Source organism: Stigmatopora argus, chromosome 12 (genome assembly GCF_051989625.1).
Source record: "Stigmatopora argus isolate UIUO_Sarg chromosome 12, RoL_Sarg_1.0, whole genome shotgun sequence".
NCBI classification, from domain to species: Eukaryota; Metazoa; Chordata; class Actinopteri; order Syngnathiformes; family Syngnathidae; genus Stigmatopora; species Stigmatopora argus.
Window position 1 is genome coordinate 13,520,749 of NC_135398.1, and position 14,581 is coordinate 13,535,329.

A 14,581-nucleotide genomic window follows, 5' to 3' on the forward strand; every position below is an offset into this window, starting at 1 on the left:
TCATCACAGAGCCCTCTGCTGGCCAACAAAGATACTGTCATTTTCTGCAGCACCATTCATTTACATACAGCAATGACAAAATAGTCATATCTCAAATCAAATTTTCCCACAGAAAATAACTATAAATACAAAATCATCTGTTCCCACCCTCTGAAAAAACACCAAAACAGGATATAACAATGGAAAAACATATTTTTATTAAATCTAAGTCGGACACTGCTGCTTGTAGTTTATAAAGGATGGTAAAATATCATCATTAGTTATTATATTTGTGCGTGTGAACAGCAGGTTGCCTTTTAAGAGATGATGATGACAGCATACTGATGAAATACTGTACGTCTATTTTTAAAGGGAGCTCAAATATGTACTGAAAGAAATGTTGGATGGTTTTTATGCCTGTCGCTTTTTGTACACTTTGCAACATAAATGTTACAAATGTGAGTGTTGAGCTTCAACCCTTAACAAATAAAGATAAAATAAGTGACTGTCATAATATTATGATCAGACATTTAGAGAAATTGATGAATACTTGCATAGACAAATATAAAGACCTACTTGGATCACTAGAAAAATAGATATTCAAATCTATTAAGTAAAGAGAATTTGGACTCCATCCTATGAACAAACAACCACTCCCTGATAAATATACCCGAATGTTGCTTCTGGTATTTGAACTGTTTAGATAATCAGATCACGCATCAAAGATTCAATTAGACATTTAAAAAAAAGTGTTTTTTGTTGTTCCAAGTCTGAATGTTACATGTGTAACTCACAATTAAAAACTTTCCATTCGAGCATGTTTTTGTTCGGAAGATCCATATTTTTCCATGAATGTTCTGCCTAATGATTTGTATACAAACAGTCAGACTATATTTCACATAATTGGAAGCAGGTTACACTTTAATATTTTAAATCAGTCATTCAAATACTAGTACAACAACCTTACCTGAAATTATTAACATTTTCTCTACAGTTACATTATTAAGTCATTTCAAATGAATCAGATTGAAATATGTAGAGCTCTTAAACTGAATGCATGATGACATGAAACCTAGCAAAAGTTAAAAATATGGAAAGTGATAGATAGTGTGTTTATGAATGCTTTGTATATGCATGTTATGGCTTAAATGGAAGGAGTAGAGAAGCTGTGATTCTTTCTCCATCGTCACTCTTGCGATCTATTGTATGTATTTACGTACTAATTTAGGGCCACACTTCCTTGCTTCTTCTTCCACTTCAAATCACCTCTTTCTGTCCTGTTGTCAAGAAACAAAGAGGATCAAATATGCATCAGACTTAAAGGAAAGCAAAAAGTGAAATCAGTTGTGAGATAATGTATAAACAAGGACACAAACGTAAGAGAAAAGAGCAAGGGAGAGAGCGAGGAGGAACACTGGAAACATTTAGTGCTCCTGCGGTTCTGGTAATTCAATTATAGTGATGGTAGATGCAACCTCAAAAGGTACTAGAGCATTTTAAAATCAGACTGTTTTGAAAAGAATTCCATGGTTTTGAGTCATGCAAAAACAACTTCTAAATTGTTGGGTCGCTTAAAGACTGAATGACAATGGCTGTGACATTTTTATGCTAAAGCGTAACGGGTTTATCTCTATGTCAATCTTATTAAAAGACAAATTCATTAGTTGCGATTTTAGGAGGGGGGTTGGTGGGGTCATCTGGAGTGGAAACTCCAGGTCTCATTTGCTATGTTTTTCTTGTTCTTGGCGAGGACACTCACTAAAATTACTGGTTTTCTGTAGACTGTTTTGGTAGATATATATTCTAGGGAGCAATCTTCGAAACCCGATTTTTATATTTTTTGCCTCAGGCTGATTACCGTATTGGCCCGAATATAAGACGATCCTGATTATAAGACGACCCCCCTCTTTTTCAAGACTCAAGTTTGAAAAAAGTCTTTTTGAACACAGAAAATAATTACAGTACATGTGAAACAAATGATTATAATATATTTGAGAGAAAAGGCATGTTATTTTGCCTCATTCAAATCAGGCAAATCACATCTTAATATCTGAACATTTAGATATATAAAGTGCAATCACTTTCATAAATGAATGGCTTCTGTTTTTTGAAATGGAAATTAACTAATCTGCTGTGATAAAACAACAAAATTGCACTAATTGCATTAACCATTAAAGTGTTTAGCATTTGCTTTCAAGATATCTGGTGCCATCTAGCATTGTGAATGGATATAATGTCTTGTCCCCGAAGCTAAGACGACCGACACTTTGTCAGTCTTATTTCAATGCAAAAAAAACACTGTCTCATATTCGGGCTAATATAGTAGTAAGATGAATTCATTATGAATTTATTGTTGTCTTTAGGTTGCGATGCGAATTAGCCAGTGGAAGGCATGTGTTTTCTTCGGCTATGCTTATGTCTCTGGCCTGATTAAATGTTTGGTTAGCAAGCAGTTGCAGTTTTCCAAACGAGGACACAATTGGCTATGTTTGAGAGCTACAAGTCGATCGCAATCATTGTATTGAGAACCATTGGTTTACATGGTCAACTTTAACTCCTGCCTCCTTTCGTATTGAGGAAAAAGCTTGGTTGACCGCAATGGCGGCTAGAATTACGTGTTTACCCCTTGGAAACAGTGGCTGAGTCCACTGTAGTAAACTGCAGACATTTTACACAACTGATTTAATACTTTGTCAATGTACAAGGTTACAGAGTTATAAACAATGTAAATGATCCATAATGGCTAAAAAGCTATATTAATGACATCTCGAGACAAGAAATTAATCAAAATGATTACTAATAGTAGTATTTCAGATTTAAACTAAGTAAATGTATTCTTGTCTGCATTGCGCAGCAAAATATTGGTAGGCAAAAATAGTATGCCATGCCAGAGATAAAGAGCTATTTGCTGAGGATTGGAAAATTATGTCAGAAGTGGGATACGTCCTTAGAGGAACATCTTTTACTGGGACTTGCAAAAATAGTTCACAATGAACCCACTTTGCATCAATTTTGAGAATAAGATTTCCGTCACCGGGCTGGTGGCGCGAGTGGTTAGCATGTCGGCCCCACAGCTCTGGGATCAATTCCAGGTCACGTCCACCTGTGTGGAGTTTGCATGTTCTCCCCGGGCCTGCATGGGTTTTCTCCAGGTACTCCGGTTGCCTCCCACATTCCAAAAGCATGCATGGTAGGCTGATTGGACACTCTAAATTGCCCCTAGGTATGGGTGTGAGTGTGCATGATGGTTGTCCGTCTCCTTGTGCGCTGCGATCAGCTGACCCCCGATTCAGGGTGTCCCCCGCCTCTGGCCCGTAGTCAGCTGGGATAGGCTCCAGCACCCCCTGCGACCCTAATGAGGATAAACCAATTCAGAAAATGAGATGAGATGAGAGATTTCCGTCAAACATTTGTATAATAAAAGTACAGTTGAAGCCACTTCAATGTTCCCAGCTGGACACTAGACTGAAATGTCAGGATTTTACATTAGTTTTTCTATCAGACCTCTCTGTTCTCTACCCTGCTTTATACTTCCAAACTATGTGCACTACTTCACAGGTATGTTTGTCCTGGTGCAAACGGATCAGTATCAACTTACACTACGAACAACAGTCCACTGTTTTCCTGAACTTTTCCTTTACCTCACACTGTTTCCATTGGGTATTTTTCTTTAAACTCTCCTGTTCCTCGCTTCTCACTAAATATTTCAATTCAGAACATCTTGTATACTCAAATTTAAGTTTCTGGAAACTCATCTCATCTTCATTTGTAAACCGCTTTATCCTCACTAGGGTCGCGTCGGGTGCTGGAGCCTATCCCAGCTGACTTTGGGCCATAGGCGTCGTCACCCTGAACCGATGGCCAGCCGATCGCAAGGCACGAGGAGACGGACAACCATTCACTAAGGGCAATTTAGAGTGTCCAATCAGCCTACCATGCATGTCTTCGGAATGTGGGAGGAAACCGGAGTACCCAGAGAAACCCCACAAAGGCCTGGGAGAACATTCAAACTCCACACAGGTGGAACGACCTGGATTTGAACCCAGGACCCCAGAACTGTGAGGCCGACGCCCTAACCACTCAGCTGCTGGGCCACGGGCTACTTATTATATTAACTACTTACTTATTTATTACTGATTTATTGATTATTTATCTATTAGTTATTGTTATTCTTTATTTCTTATTTATTTGTCTGTTTGTTGTTGCTATTTGTGCACTTCGTGTTAAAGCTTTAAATCTCATTATAGTACTTGTATAATGATAATTAAAGCATTTAATTCAATTCAATAAATATATTATAATAAGGGTTTTATATATTATAAACAAAACAAACATGAAAAATGTACATATACACTAAGGGGAGACGGACAACCATTCACTAAGGGCAATTTAGAGTGTCCAATCAGCCTACCCTGCATGTCTTTGGAATGTGGGAGGAAACCGGAGTACCCAGAGAAAACCCACGCAGGCCCAGGGAGAACATGCAAACTCCACACAGGAAGGACCTGGATTTGAACCCAGGTCCCCGACTGTTAGGCCGACACGGTAACCACTCAGCTCTGGAAACTAAAAAATAATTTTGAAAAATGAGTTAGTCTTTTTATCTTTTTAGAATCCTGCCATTTAGCATTGTGAATGGTGGCCCTTGCTCTTGAATGTTTTTGACTAAGCAAGCCATAAACAATTCATATTTTTAAATGGTATTCTTTGAGAGCCATACTCAGAATTCAAAAGTAAAAGTAAAAATGTGTGCATTTCTTTGTCATTCCACCACTTTTAAAGTACAAAAAGTCTCTCAATTCTTTGACAACAATGTTACACTATTGCTAATCAATTAGTATCATTGAGAGTATGCATGCAGAAGAGTCTAATGAAAAAAAGAATGATGATTAAAGTGGTGGTAGAGGTAGTTTTTGGCGCCTCAGTTCTGACGTGATGCTCCTATTGGTCTGTCCAGGACTCAGCTTTCCATATTTCAGCTCACAGGTTAGCGGAGAGCCCTATGCACCCATCAAAAGAGCCACATATGGCTCCCGAGCCATAGGTTCCCTACCCCTGCTCTAGGGAGTGTACTGTGTAGAGGCTAGTGCCAAATAATAGTAAGGAAAATGGGTTAGATCTTTTGAGACGTGATTCATTATAATGTGGCTCGAGAGGACTGAATAGCTCAAGGACAATATCTCAACATTTAACCATTTTTTTTCCGTGAAGGAAGACAATGTGAATTTTTGATAGGCTGAAATACTTGTTACCTCATGTTTGTTTTTGAAGGTTTTCTTTTCTTTTGAGTTGACAGCAGAGAATGCCAATCACTGGAAAGCAGCTCTAACTGTCCGATCGCTCAGTGGTTGGGTGGGGCGGAAATTGTCCCCCAACATCCCATCATTACCCTCCGGCAGCTCTGCGCCTTTTATATGTGAGCGTAGCCTCCGAAACTCCTCAATCTGCAGAAACGGAAAAAAACAAACAGAGAAAATTTACATCTCATCTTATTTTCTGATCCGCTTATTATATTAGTAGATTAGATTAGATTAGCACCTTATTTCATCCCATATTCGGGAAATTTCTTGGTTGCAGTAGCAAGACAGACACAAGACACACAAGACATTGTAGACCAAGGTAAGAAACGGGAGCCACACACAGGAAGTCCACAAGGTTGGGACCTTCTGCAGACTGAGACCGAGGTTACCACACAGTCCCTGAGTAGTCTGGAGGTTTTCAAGATCATCATCCTTTCCTAGATCCTCCTAAACTGTCCTATAACCTAATCAGCAGCAGCGGAGAGGACGGTGGGGGGCTTCAAAGCACACAAGTAGCCCACCCTATCCTCATTAGGGTGGCGAGGGGTGCTGGAGCCAATCCCAGCTGTCTCCGGACTAGAGGCAAGGGACACCTTGAATCGGCGGCCAGCCAATCGCAGGTCACAAGGAGACGGACAACCCTGCACACTCAAAACCCATACCTAGGGGCAATTTAGAGTGTCCAATCAGCCTACCATGCATGTTTTTGGAAATGTGGGAGGAAACCAACGCAGGCCCGCGGAGAACATGCAGAAAAATTACACGAGTGGTTAAATTGAATTAGTGGTTCCAGTCACAAAGAATGAAAAGTTGGGTGAAATTCAATATCAGCTACAATACAGCCAATAATAAAACATTTTAGTGTATAATAATATATCCCACTCACCCAGTCCCTGTCATGCTCATACCATTTGAATAGCAGACGAGTACTTGACGATCCAGTGTCAAAACTCCATTAGTTCATTTATATATTAAATGTTCCCTTTGGTCTGAATTAAATCGAAAATACATATTGAAACAAGAAATTACCACTATTGACAGTGTGCTCACATTTTGCCTATGTAAGAAGATAACACACTGTTTATTTGACTTTGCAAAGACGAATTTGACCTTCCTTACTCCAAATATTGGCAGTACACTTGAGACCTCCTCAGGCTGTTATCAGTCCTAGGTGGTTATGAACAAAAGAAAGAGAAGCTGTGGGAAAACTAGGGGAAAGACTTCATGAGGTGCATGTTGAGCGTGGCAAAGAAATGTGATCAACTGAAGAACGTAGGCAGCATGCATGTGGAAATTTACAATTGTAGCAATATAACATCTTTGTGTCTGTTAGCATTTGCAGATGAACTTAACAGATTTTAACTGTGATGGAGAAGATGCATTTCACGTTCATATGAAATAAGCGACACTGTGTAAAAAAAACAGTAACCGCTTGCATATGAATGAATTATACTGGTTGAAAAATAAATTAAGAAACTACATATGGTTTATAAACAGATTACTGGCCTGTACAAATTTAAAGCAGGGCAGTTAGTGCATAAGAAGTCCATTTATAAACACATGCACGTTCATGTTTTGTGTACACACACTTAACGGCTATAAATAGTAGACAAATGTTTTCTATGTCCTCCAGAATTGCTGGGACTGTTCTTTAAAACATCTACTTTATGTGTTATTAAGATTGTATTTACAAAAAATAATAAAGTCAATGAAGCACATTAAAATATACTTGAAATATACAGTTTTTGTACTTTGAGTATAGTACATTTTAAAGTACAGTTTAGATGTATTTAATATATTATCACAGAACAATTAAATATGTTTTCATTGAGTGCATTTTTTGTTTAAGTGCTTTGTACTTTGATAAGTTTTATTTTTTTCTTTCTGATGCATTTTCAAGAACAGTGCAAATATTTCAACTGTACATAATGTTACAGTGACTTCCAATAATAAATATATTTCCCTAGGAATACATTCCCTTACCTGCAATTTAATTAGACAATTTCTGTGGTACTGGAAGAGATGGAGAATTAAAATAAAATAAAATATGTAATGTAGGGCCATTTGAGACCCATTTGATGTTAGAAAGGCTACACTCACTTTATCACGTTGTAACAATTACCTAGATTTGTTCAATAGTAAACATTAAGTAGAAAAATGCATTCTGCTGAAATATTTACCTGTAATTGTGATATAGTTAGAGGGTAGCGGTAAAGGATCCAGGTCACATTTTCGCTACAAGGTGGTGTAGTCAGAGATCCTTTATACACCCAGTAGTCTCTCAATAATGGATCTGAGTGCAAGAATTAGAGTTAGGGATAATACGTTAGTCTTAATAACGGTCTTTGAAAATGCTGAAAAAAATATAGATGTTGATAGTGAGGCCACGGTAATAAATTTACTGTACACTGGAATTAACTGGAATCTTTTGACAAACAGAATTGTATATGTATATGTATATGTATATGTATATGTATATGTATATGTATATGTATATGTATATGTATATGTGTATGTGTATGTGTATATGTATGTGTATGTGTATATGTATATGTATATGTCTATGTCTATGTCTATGTCTATGTCTATGTCTATGTCTATGTCTATGTCTATGTCTATGTCTATGTCTATGTCTATGTCTATGTCTATGTCTATGTCTATGTCTATGTCTATGTCTATGTCTATGTCTATGTCTATGTCTGTGTATGTGTATATGCATGTGTACATATATGTATTGTATATGTATTTGTATATTTGTATAATTATGATGTAATTGAGTGTGAAATTTTTTTTATTGTTTGTTACTATGCACTTGTACAATTATCTACGGTATTTGGTTGAAGTTTTTTCTCACCAGGCAACAAAGTGTTTGGGTTGAAGCAGGGAATTATCTTGCTCTTTCCCTAAAGGGGACAAAAAGGGGAAAATATATCATTTCTGTCTACTTGAACAAATCTTAGATTAGATTAGAACTTTATTTCATCCCGTATTCAGGAAATGTCTTGGTTGCAGTAGCAAGACAGACACAAGACACACAAGACATTGTAGACCTAGGTAAAGAACTGGAGCCACACACAGGAAGTCCACAAGGTGGGGACCTTCTGCAGACTGAGTCTGAGGTTACCACACAGTCCCTCAATAGACTGGAGGTTTTAAAGATCATCTTGCCTAATCAACACCAGATAATATTCATGTCCAGTAAATGTGCCAGTGTAGGTAAGCAAATGCATAATTTCTTCATCTGTAAGAACACTATCAAAACAATATTGACATTTTCTTTATCAATGTCACCTTGTATTGCAAGTCCTGTAGAACTTCGGTGATGGCTTTCAGGCCCAGATGCTCTTTACCAATCTGTTGGCACAAGTTAGATGTGAGAGGTCAAAAGAGGAACATGTTATCTTTGGGAGACAAACATCATTGTAAAATTATTCAAGCTAATCACATGTGATAACATGTTACCTTCCTTGGATCAACAAAGTCATACAATTGGTGGAAGTCAAAACATAACATTGAAAAGTACCAGCTATTTAAAAGGGATAGATTGTGAAACATGTTTCAGAATTATGTGTTTTGAAACTGTGCGTGACCGGGCGGCTTGAGTGGTTAATATGTCGGCCTCACAGCTCTGAGGTCCTGGGTTCAAATCTGGGTCGGTCCACCAGTGGGGAGTTTGTATGTTCTCGTCTGGCCTGTGTGGGTTTTCGCCGGATACTCTGGTTTTCTCTCACATTCCAGAAACATGCGTGGTAGGCTGATTGGACACTCAAAATCAGTGTTTCCCAACCTTTTTTGAGCTGCGGCACACTTTTTGCGTTGAAAAAATCCCAAGGCACACCACTAGCTGAAAATCTTCAAATTTAAAACTATGTCGCCTATATTAACATTATTAAGTTGTTCTGATCAAAGTTTTATTAACAGGATTTAAACCCTCTTCCTCCAAAAAAATATTGCAAAATCAGTTTTTTTTCACACCAATCTAACGTCATCAAAGTTGAAGTCTGCAAACAGCTTTCAGTTCGACTGATGTTAAAATAATGAATGGAGCGTTTTTTTAACCTTATTTTAATTTTTGACTTTTTAATTACGCAAGAAGTAAGAGACTTTACATCCCCAAAAGTTGATGCCCTTGAAACAAAACAACTTCCGGTTTATGGACCATAAAAACAGGAAAATGACTTAAATCTTGTAATATTACGACTTTTTTTCCCTCCGAATATTACGAGAGGAGCCGTTTTTTTTTGCTTAATGTCGACAAAAGTTGAAGCCCGGAAAACCAAAGAGCTTCCGGTTTTCTTCACATAAAAATAAACGACAAAATGACTTTAATCTCATAATATTAAGATTTGAATCTTGTTAGAGTACAATCTATGACTTCATATTTCAATTTTAACCTCGTAACAGTTCGATTTTAATCTCTTAATATTGAGATTTCTCTCTTAATATTGAGATTTCTCTCTTAATATTGAGATTTCTCTCTTAATATTGAGATTTCTCTCTTAATATTGAGATTTCTCTCTTAATATTGAGATTTCTCTCTTAATATTGAGATTTCTCTCTTAATATTGAGATTTCTCTCTTAATATTGAGATTTCTCTCTTAATTTTGAGATTTCTCTCTTAATATTGAGATTTCTCTCTTAATATTGAGATTTCTCTCTTAATATTGAGATTTCTCTCTTAATATTGAGATTTCTCTCTTAATTTTGAGATTTCTCTCTTAATATTGAGATTTCTCTCTTAATATTGAGATTTCTCTCGGATTATTACGATGACACTTTAAATGGCCCCAAGGTATGAGTGTGAATGGTTGTTTGTCTCCTTGTGCCCTACAATTGGCTGGCCACCAATTCAGGGTGTCCCCCACCTCTGGCCCATAGTCAGCTGGGAAAGGCTCCAGCACCCCCCGCGGCCCTAGTGAGGACAAAGCGGTTCAGAAAATTTTAAAACCGTTCCAAATGGCACACCAGTATGCAGGAAAAAAAGGTAGGTTGGAATAAAATCATTTTCAAATCCTTCAGTGTTCTGAAGTGAACCCCCAATGTCAAACACACTATTGTCATCTAATTCGGATTTCAAACAAAAGTTAGGAGACATTTTTTAATGTGTAATGAATGTGTAATTAAACCACAGAAAGAATAAAGTTGACATAAGAACCGGAATTGGAACTTGTCATTCAAGTGTTTTTTTCACACAAGGCAAACAACGATAAGGTTATAACAAATAAGGAGGAAAAGAAAATGAAAGTGGATTACTTACATATTGTTTATGTTTGTTGATCATATCTTATTTGAACAGTTGATGCGAATAAAATGTGTGTAGCAAGAATTATGAAGAAAATGGTAAAACCGTTTTTAATGGATTATTTTTCAATGACATTCATATTTTGCTCACCTGAACAAAAAGAGCAATGATGAGGACTCCATTATTCTTCCCCAAAGCATCCTCCAGAGAACTAAAAAGAGTACTGTTCCAGTGGATTAGATGGAGCTATGAAGAGAAACAATTGAATTCAAGATGAAGGTCGCTGTCGTCAACAGGTGTGCAAAGCTGAAGTGACTAAAAGTAATCAGCTGCTAATGACTCAAGACCCTTATCCAAGATATCCTAGCCAGGAACATGATTTTAAAGCTCTTTTCTCAATGGGCGGCCCGGTGGAGCGAGTGGTTAACGCGTCGGCCTCACAGCTCTGGGGTCCTGGGTTCAAATCCAGGTCATGTCCATCTGTGTGGAGTTTACATGTTCTCCCTGGGCCTGTGTGGGTTTCCTCCGGGTACTCCAGTTTCCTCCCACATTCCAAAAACATGCATGATAGGCTGATTGGACACTCTAAATTGCCCCCTAGGTATGGGTGTGAGTATGCATGGTTGTCCGTCTCCTTGTGCCCTGCGATCGGCTGGCCTGGAGTCAGCTAGGATAGGCTCCGGCACCCCCCACGACCCTAATGAGGATAAAGCGGTTCAGAAAATGAGATGAGATGAGATCATTCTCATTGCTAAAGTGAACACCAAATCTTCTTTAAATCATGAGCTAAATGTCCTGAAACAGAAAACAGATAAGTTAAAATTTTGTCTGCGGCCAAGAAACTTTGGATTTTTAATTTCGCCAGCCCAAAAATGTGTCTGTCAGATTTTCCTCCCTGATCAGATTTGGCTACCGAAGCTTTTCCTGATAGAACCGTCCTTCAATTTTTGCTATGTTGTAAAATTTCACACCTTTTTCCCATCTAATGACAGTAATGTTACTCATTAAATAAATTGTCTTGCTTCTTTTTATGGGGAAACATATTTTGATGGTTCCAATGCTCCTATTAAAAATTGCACCCAGGATTCAATACATTACAGATCACTGATATTCACCTTACTACCCCCGTGACAGTAACCACAGCTACTTTGGATGCATTTTTAATCATTACTTTTCAGTGAGAACATATTTTAATGGTTCCATTGTACGTTGTCAAATAAATTTGTGTTCAGTGCTCTCGTCACCGATGTTTCAGTGCGTCTTGATAAAGGGAGCAAAAAATTATGGGCATAACACAAATGATATAAACGCGTATGTGCAGAACTGCTAAGTAGCTATTTCTGATGGGCAGCAAAATATGACAGAACATCTAATCTATTTTGGATGGGGGAAGATGCACAAGAATCAACTTGGACCAAAGCGTGGCCAAATAATTATATATATATATGTATATATATATATATATATATATATATATATATATATATATATATATATATATATATATATATATATATATATATATATATATATATATAAATTCTAAATGGCGCCGTTCAAGCGGCAGCCAATGGCAGTAGCTCCCTAAGTCTTTTTTTAATCAGAAAAGAGAGCAAATATTAAATATATATTGCGTTTTAACCTTTTGTTTTTAAATCTCATCTCATTTTCTGAACCGCTTTATCCTCATTAGGGTCGCGGGGGGGTGCTGTAGCCAATCCCAGCTGCTTTTGTTTTTTATTTAAAAAGGAAAGAGTAAATATTGAGCTTCTAAAAATCTGTTCATTTACAGTAAAAAATAAAAGGGGAAAGAGGAAACATTTTAGATATAATATTTAGATATTTAAAAAAAAAATGCTTTTTGAAATAAAAACAACACAAAAAGAAAAAATACAATTTGGGATTAAAATAATTGCAATTATTGATTTAAAAAGGGGAAAAAATGGAAATAATCCCTATACATTTATAATCTTCATTTGAATTTGATCATAAAACAGAAAGTCTGCAACCATGATTTACTTTCTTGGGCATGCACAAAATGATGTGGCAGGCCGGATTTGGCCCCCGGGCCGCCACTTTGACACCAGCGAACCTATAAGATATCAAATTAGCTTTGGATAGGTTAATATTGAAAACATTGACATGTCTGCAAGATGAAATGTGAGACTTTACAGTAGTAGTAAAAGGTCTTTCACAGAAAATTCGTATTACATTTAGAAAGGACAAAAATTAAATGGTAAATTGTTTATTTCTTCCACTTATGCTTTATCATACTGTGGCCTGCCTTCATACTCTCACAAAGTTATTTTTCTCAGCCTTGCAAGAGATTAGTAGACGGGGATTAGTTTAGTCAAGGTCATATGGCGATATTGTCTGAAGGACAAACCAGTATTAAACTGAAACATTTCCTGATGCATGCACAAGTGTGTGTTTGTGTGTGTTGCCTTGCACGTGTGTGTGTGTTACCTCCATAGGAAAAGCCTTGAAATTAACGGTGTGCTCTGATCCTCTCTGATTTTCTTTGCCCCAGTGAAATCGAACTTCGTGAAGTTCATACTCATGATCGCGAGGCAATGGACCACCACTGACCACTGAAGACATATGACTTGTGAGAAAATACAGACTGTTTAAGAACTGAGTGATTGTGCGTGTTTGTTTACCTGACTTTGACTTTAGAAGTATGCGCACGGTGTGCCCGTCATTGATGACCTCGCAATCACGACACACCACGTAGTTTGGTGACAGGCGCACATCCAGAAGGGATGAGTCATACTCAGCCTCTCTAGAGTTCAAGTTGATGGGCGACTGGTACTCACCGTTGGCTGTTGGGTAATGGAGTCCCCATTCTACACCTATGAGGAATAAATGGACCAACTAAATATACAGTGATACCTCGACATACGAGTGCCCTGACATACGAGCAATTTGAGATACGAGTAAAATTTCGGGCAAATATTTATCTTGAGATACGAGACAAATTTTGATATACGAGCATACAGCGGATGCGAGAGGCGGCTCATAAGAATATCATGGGCACCGTCTCTCTCCCCGCAACTCCCTCGTGTAATGTCTCTACGAGCACTGGGCGGAGCGTTGCATTTTTTCCATTTTTTCCCCCCGTTAGTCAGTGCGAATGGCGGAGCTTGTTCGCTAATACAAGAGGAGTACTACTTACCGGGAAAGTTGCCAAGTGGTCGTGCGTTATCCAATTATGAGGACATTTGTGTGCATAATTTTCGGAATATTTTGAAGAGAATACGAAAGAAAACAACCCTCGATTGGTTGCATCTGAAATTCAGGGTGGAGGCGGGGCAAATAGAGCCAACCCGGGAGAAGAAAGGCATCAATATTTAAAACAAAATTAGAATTAAGTTTAGTGTAAGGTTAGATTAAACTTATTTTTTAGTGTGTCTGCATCATAATCCAAGTTCATTTAAATTGGTTTATGTTATGTTACAAGCGCATTGCCGTGCTAAAAGTCCCCCCCTCTCTGTCCCCTCTGCGAAATCCGTCTAATTTTAGTACTCTTAAACACATTTTAGTACTATTCAACCACTAGTTATTTGTTACTTTGTTAATAGATGACAAATTAGAACAAATAAAAATGCTTTTCCAATCCAATATCCTGTTTTGGGTGTTTTTTCAGAGGGTTGGAACAAATTAATTTGTTTTTAGTTCATTTCTATGGGAAACGTTCGTTTGAGTTACGAGTAAATCGACATACGAGCTCAGTCCCGGAACGAATTAAGCTCGTATCTCGAGGTACCACTGTACATTGATCATCAATTAGTTCATATGATTTTGTGAATATCAATAGTAGATGGCCAGCAACCATGTCATTTATTTGACCATTAACACAATCAAGTGTGGAAAGGCTCAACACAATAACACAATAAATTCATTCATTATTCAAGCCACACAGAAGTCAAGGGAATGCTGAAATCTATCACCCCCGAAACCAGGCAGTAGGAAGGGTAGTACACTCTGAATGTGTTATAATATAATGGATTTTGCTCTTTGGCCGTCAGGATTTGAGTTGATTTTGGCATATGTGGATCA

At 37.5% G+C, this 14,581-nt stretch overlaps 1 protein-coding gene across 1 annotated transcript in view; it reads right to left on the bottom strand.

Moving 5' to 3' along the window:
• Positions 1-882: 882 nt before the first annotated feature.
• Positions 883-14,581, bottom strand: part of ca8 (carbonic anhydrase VIII) — a 16,212-nt gene continuing 2,513 nt past the window's right edge. The window contains exons 2-9 of the mRNA XM_077615818.1: positions 13,183-13,374; positions 12,989-13,113; positions 10,673-10,768; positions 8,571-8,633; positions 8,134-8,182; positions 7,460-7,572; positions 5,232-5,423; positions 883-1,256 (exon numbers count right to left, since the gene is read on the bottom strand). Coding sequence (XP_077471944.1) covers positions 5,289-5,423; positions 7,460-7,572; positions 8,134-8,182; positions 8,571-8,633; positions 10,673-10,768; positions 12,989-13,113; positions 13,183-13,374 — 773 coding nt within the window. The 3' untranslated portion in view covers positions 883-1,256; positions 5,232-5,288. The remainder of the gene's footprint in view (positions 1,257-5,231; positions 5,424-7,459; positions 7,573-8,133; positions 8,183-8,570; positions 8,634-10,672; positions 10,769-12,988; positions 13,114-13,182; positions 13,375-14,581) is intronic.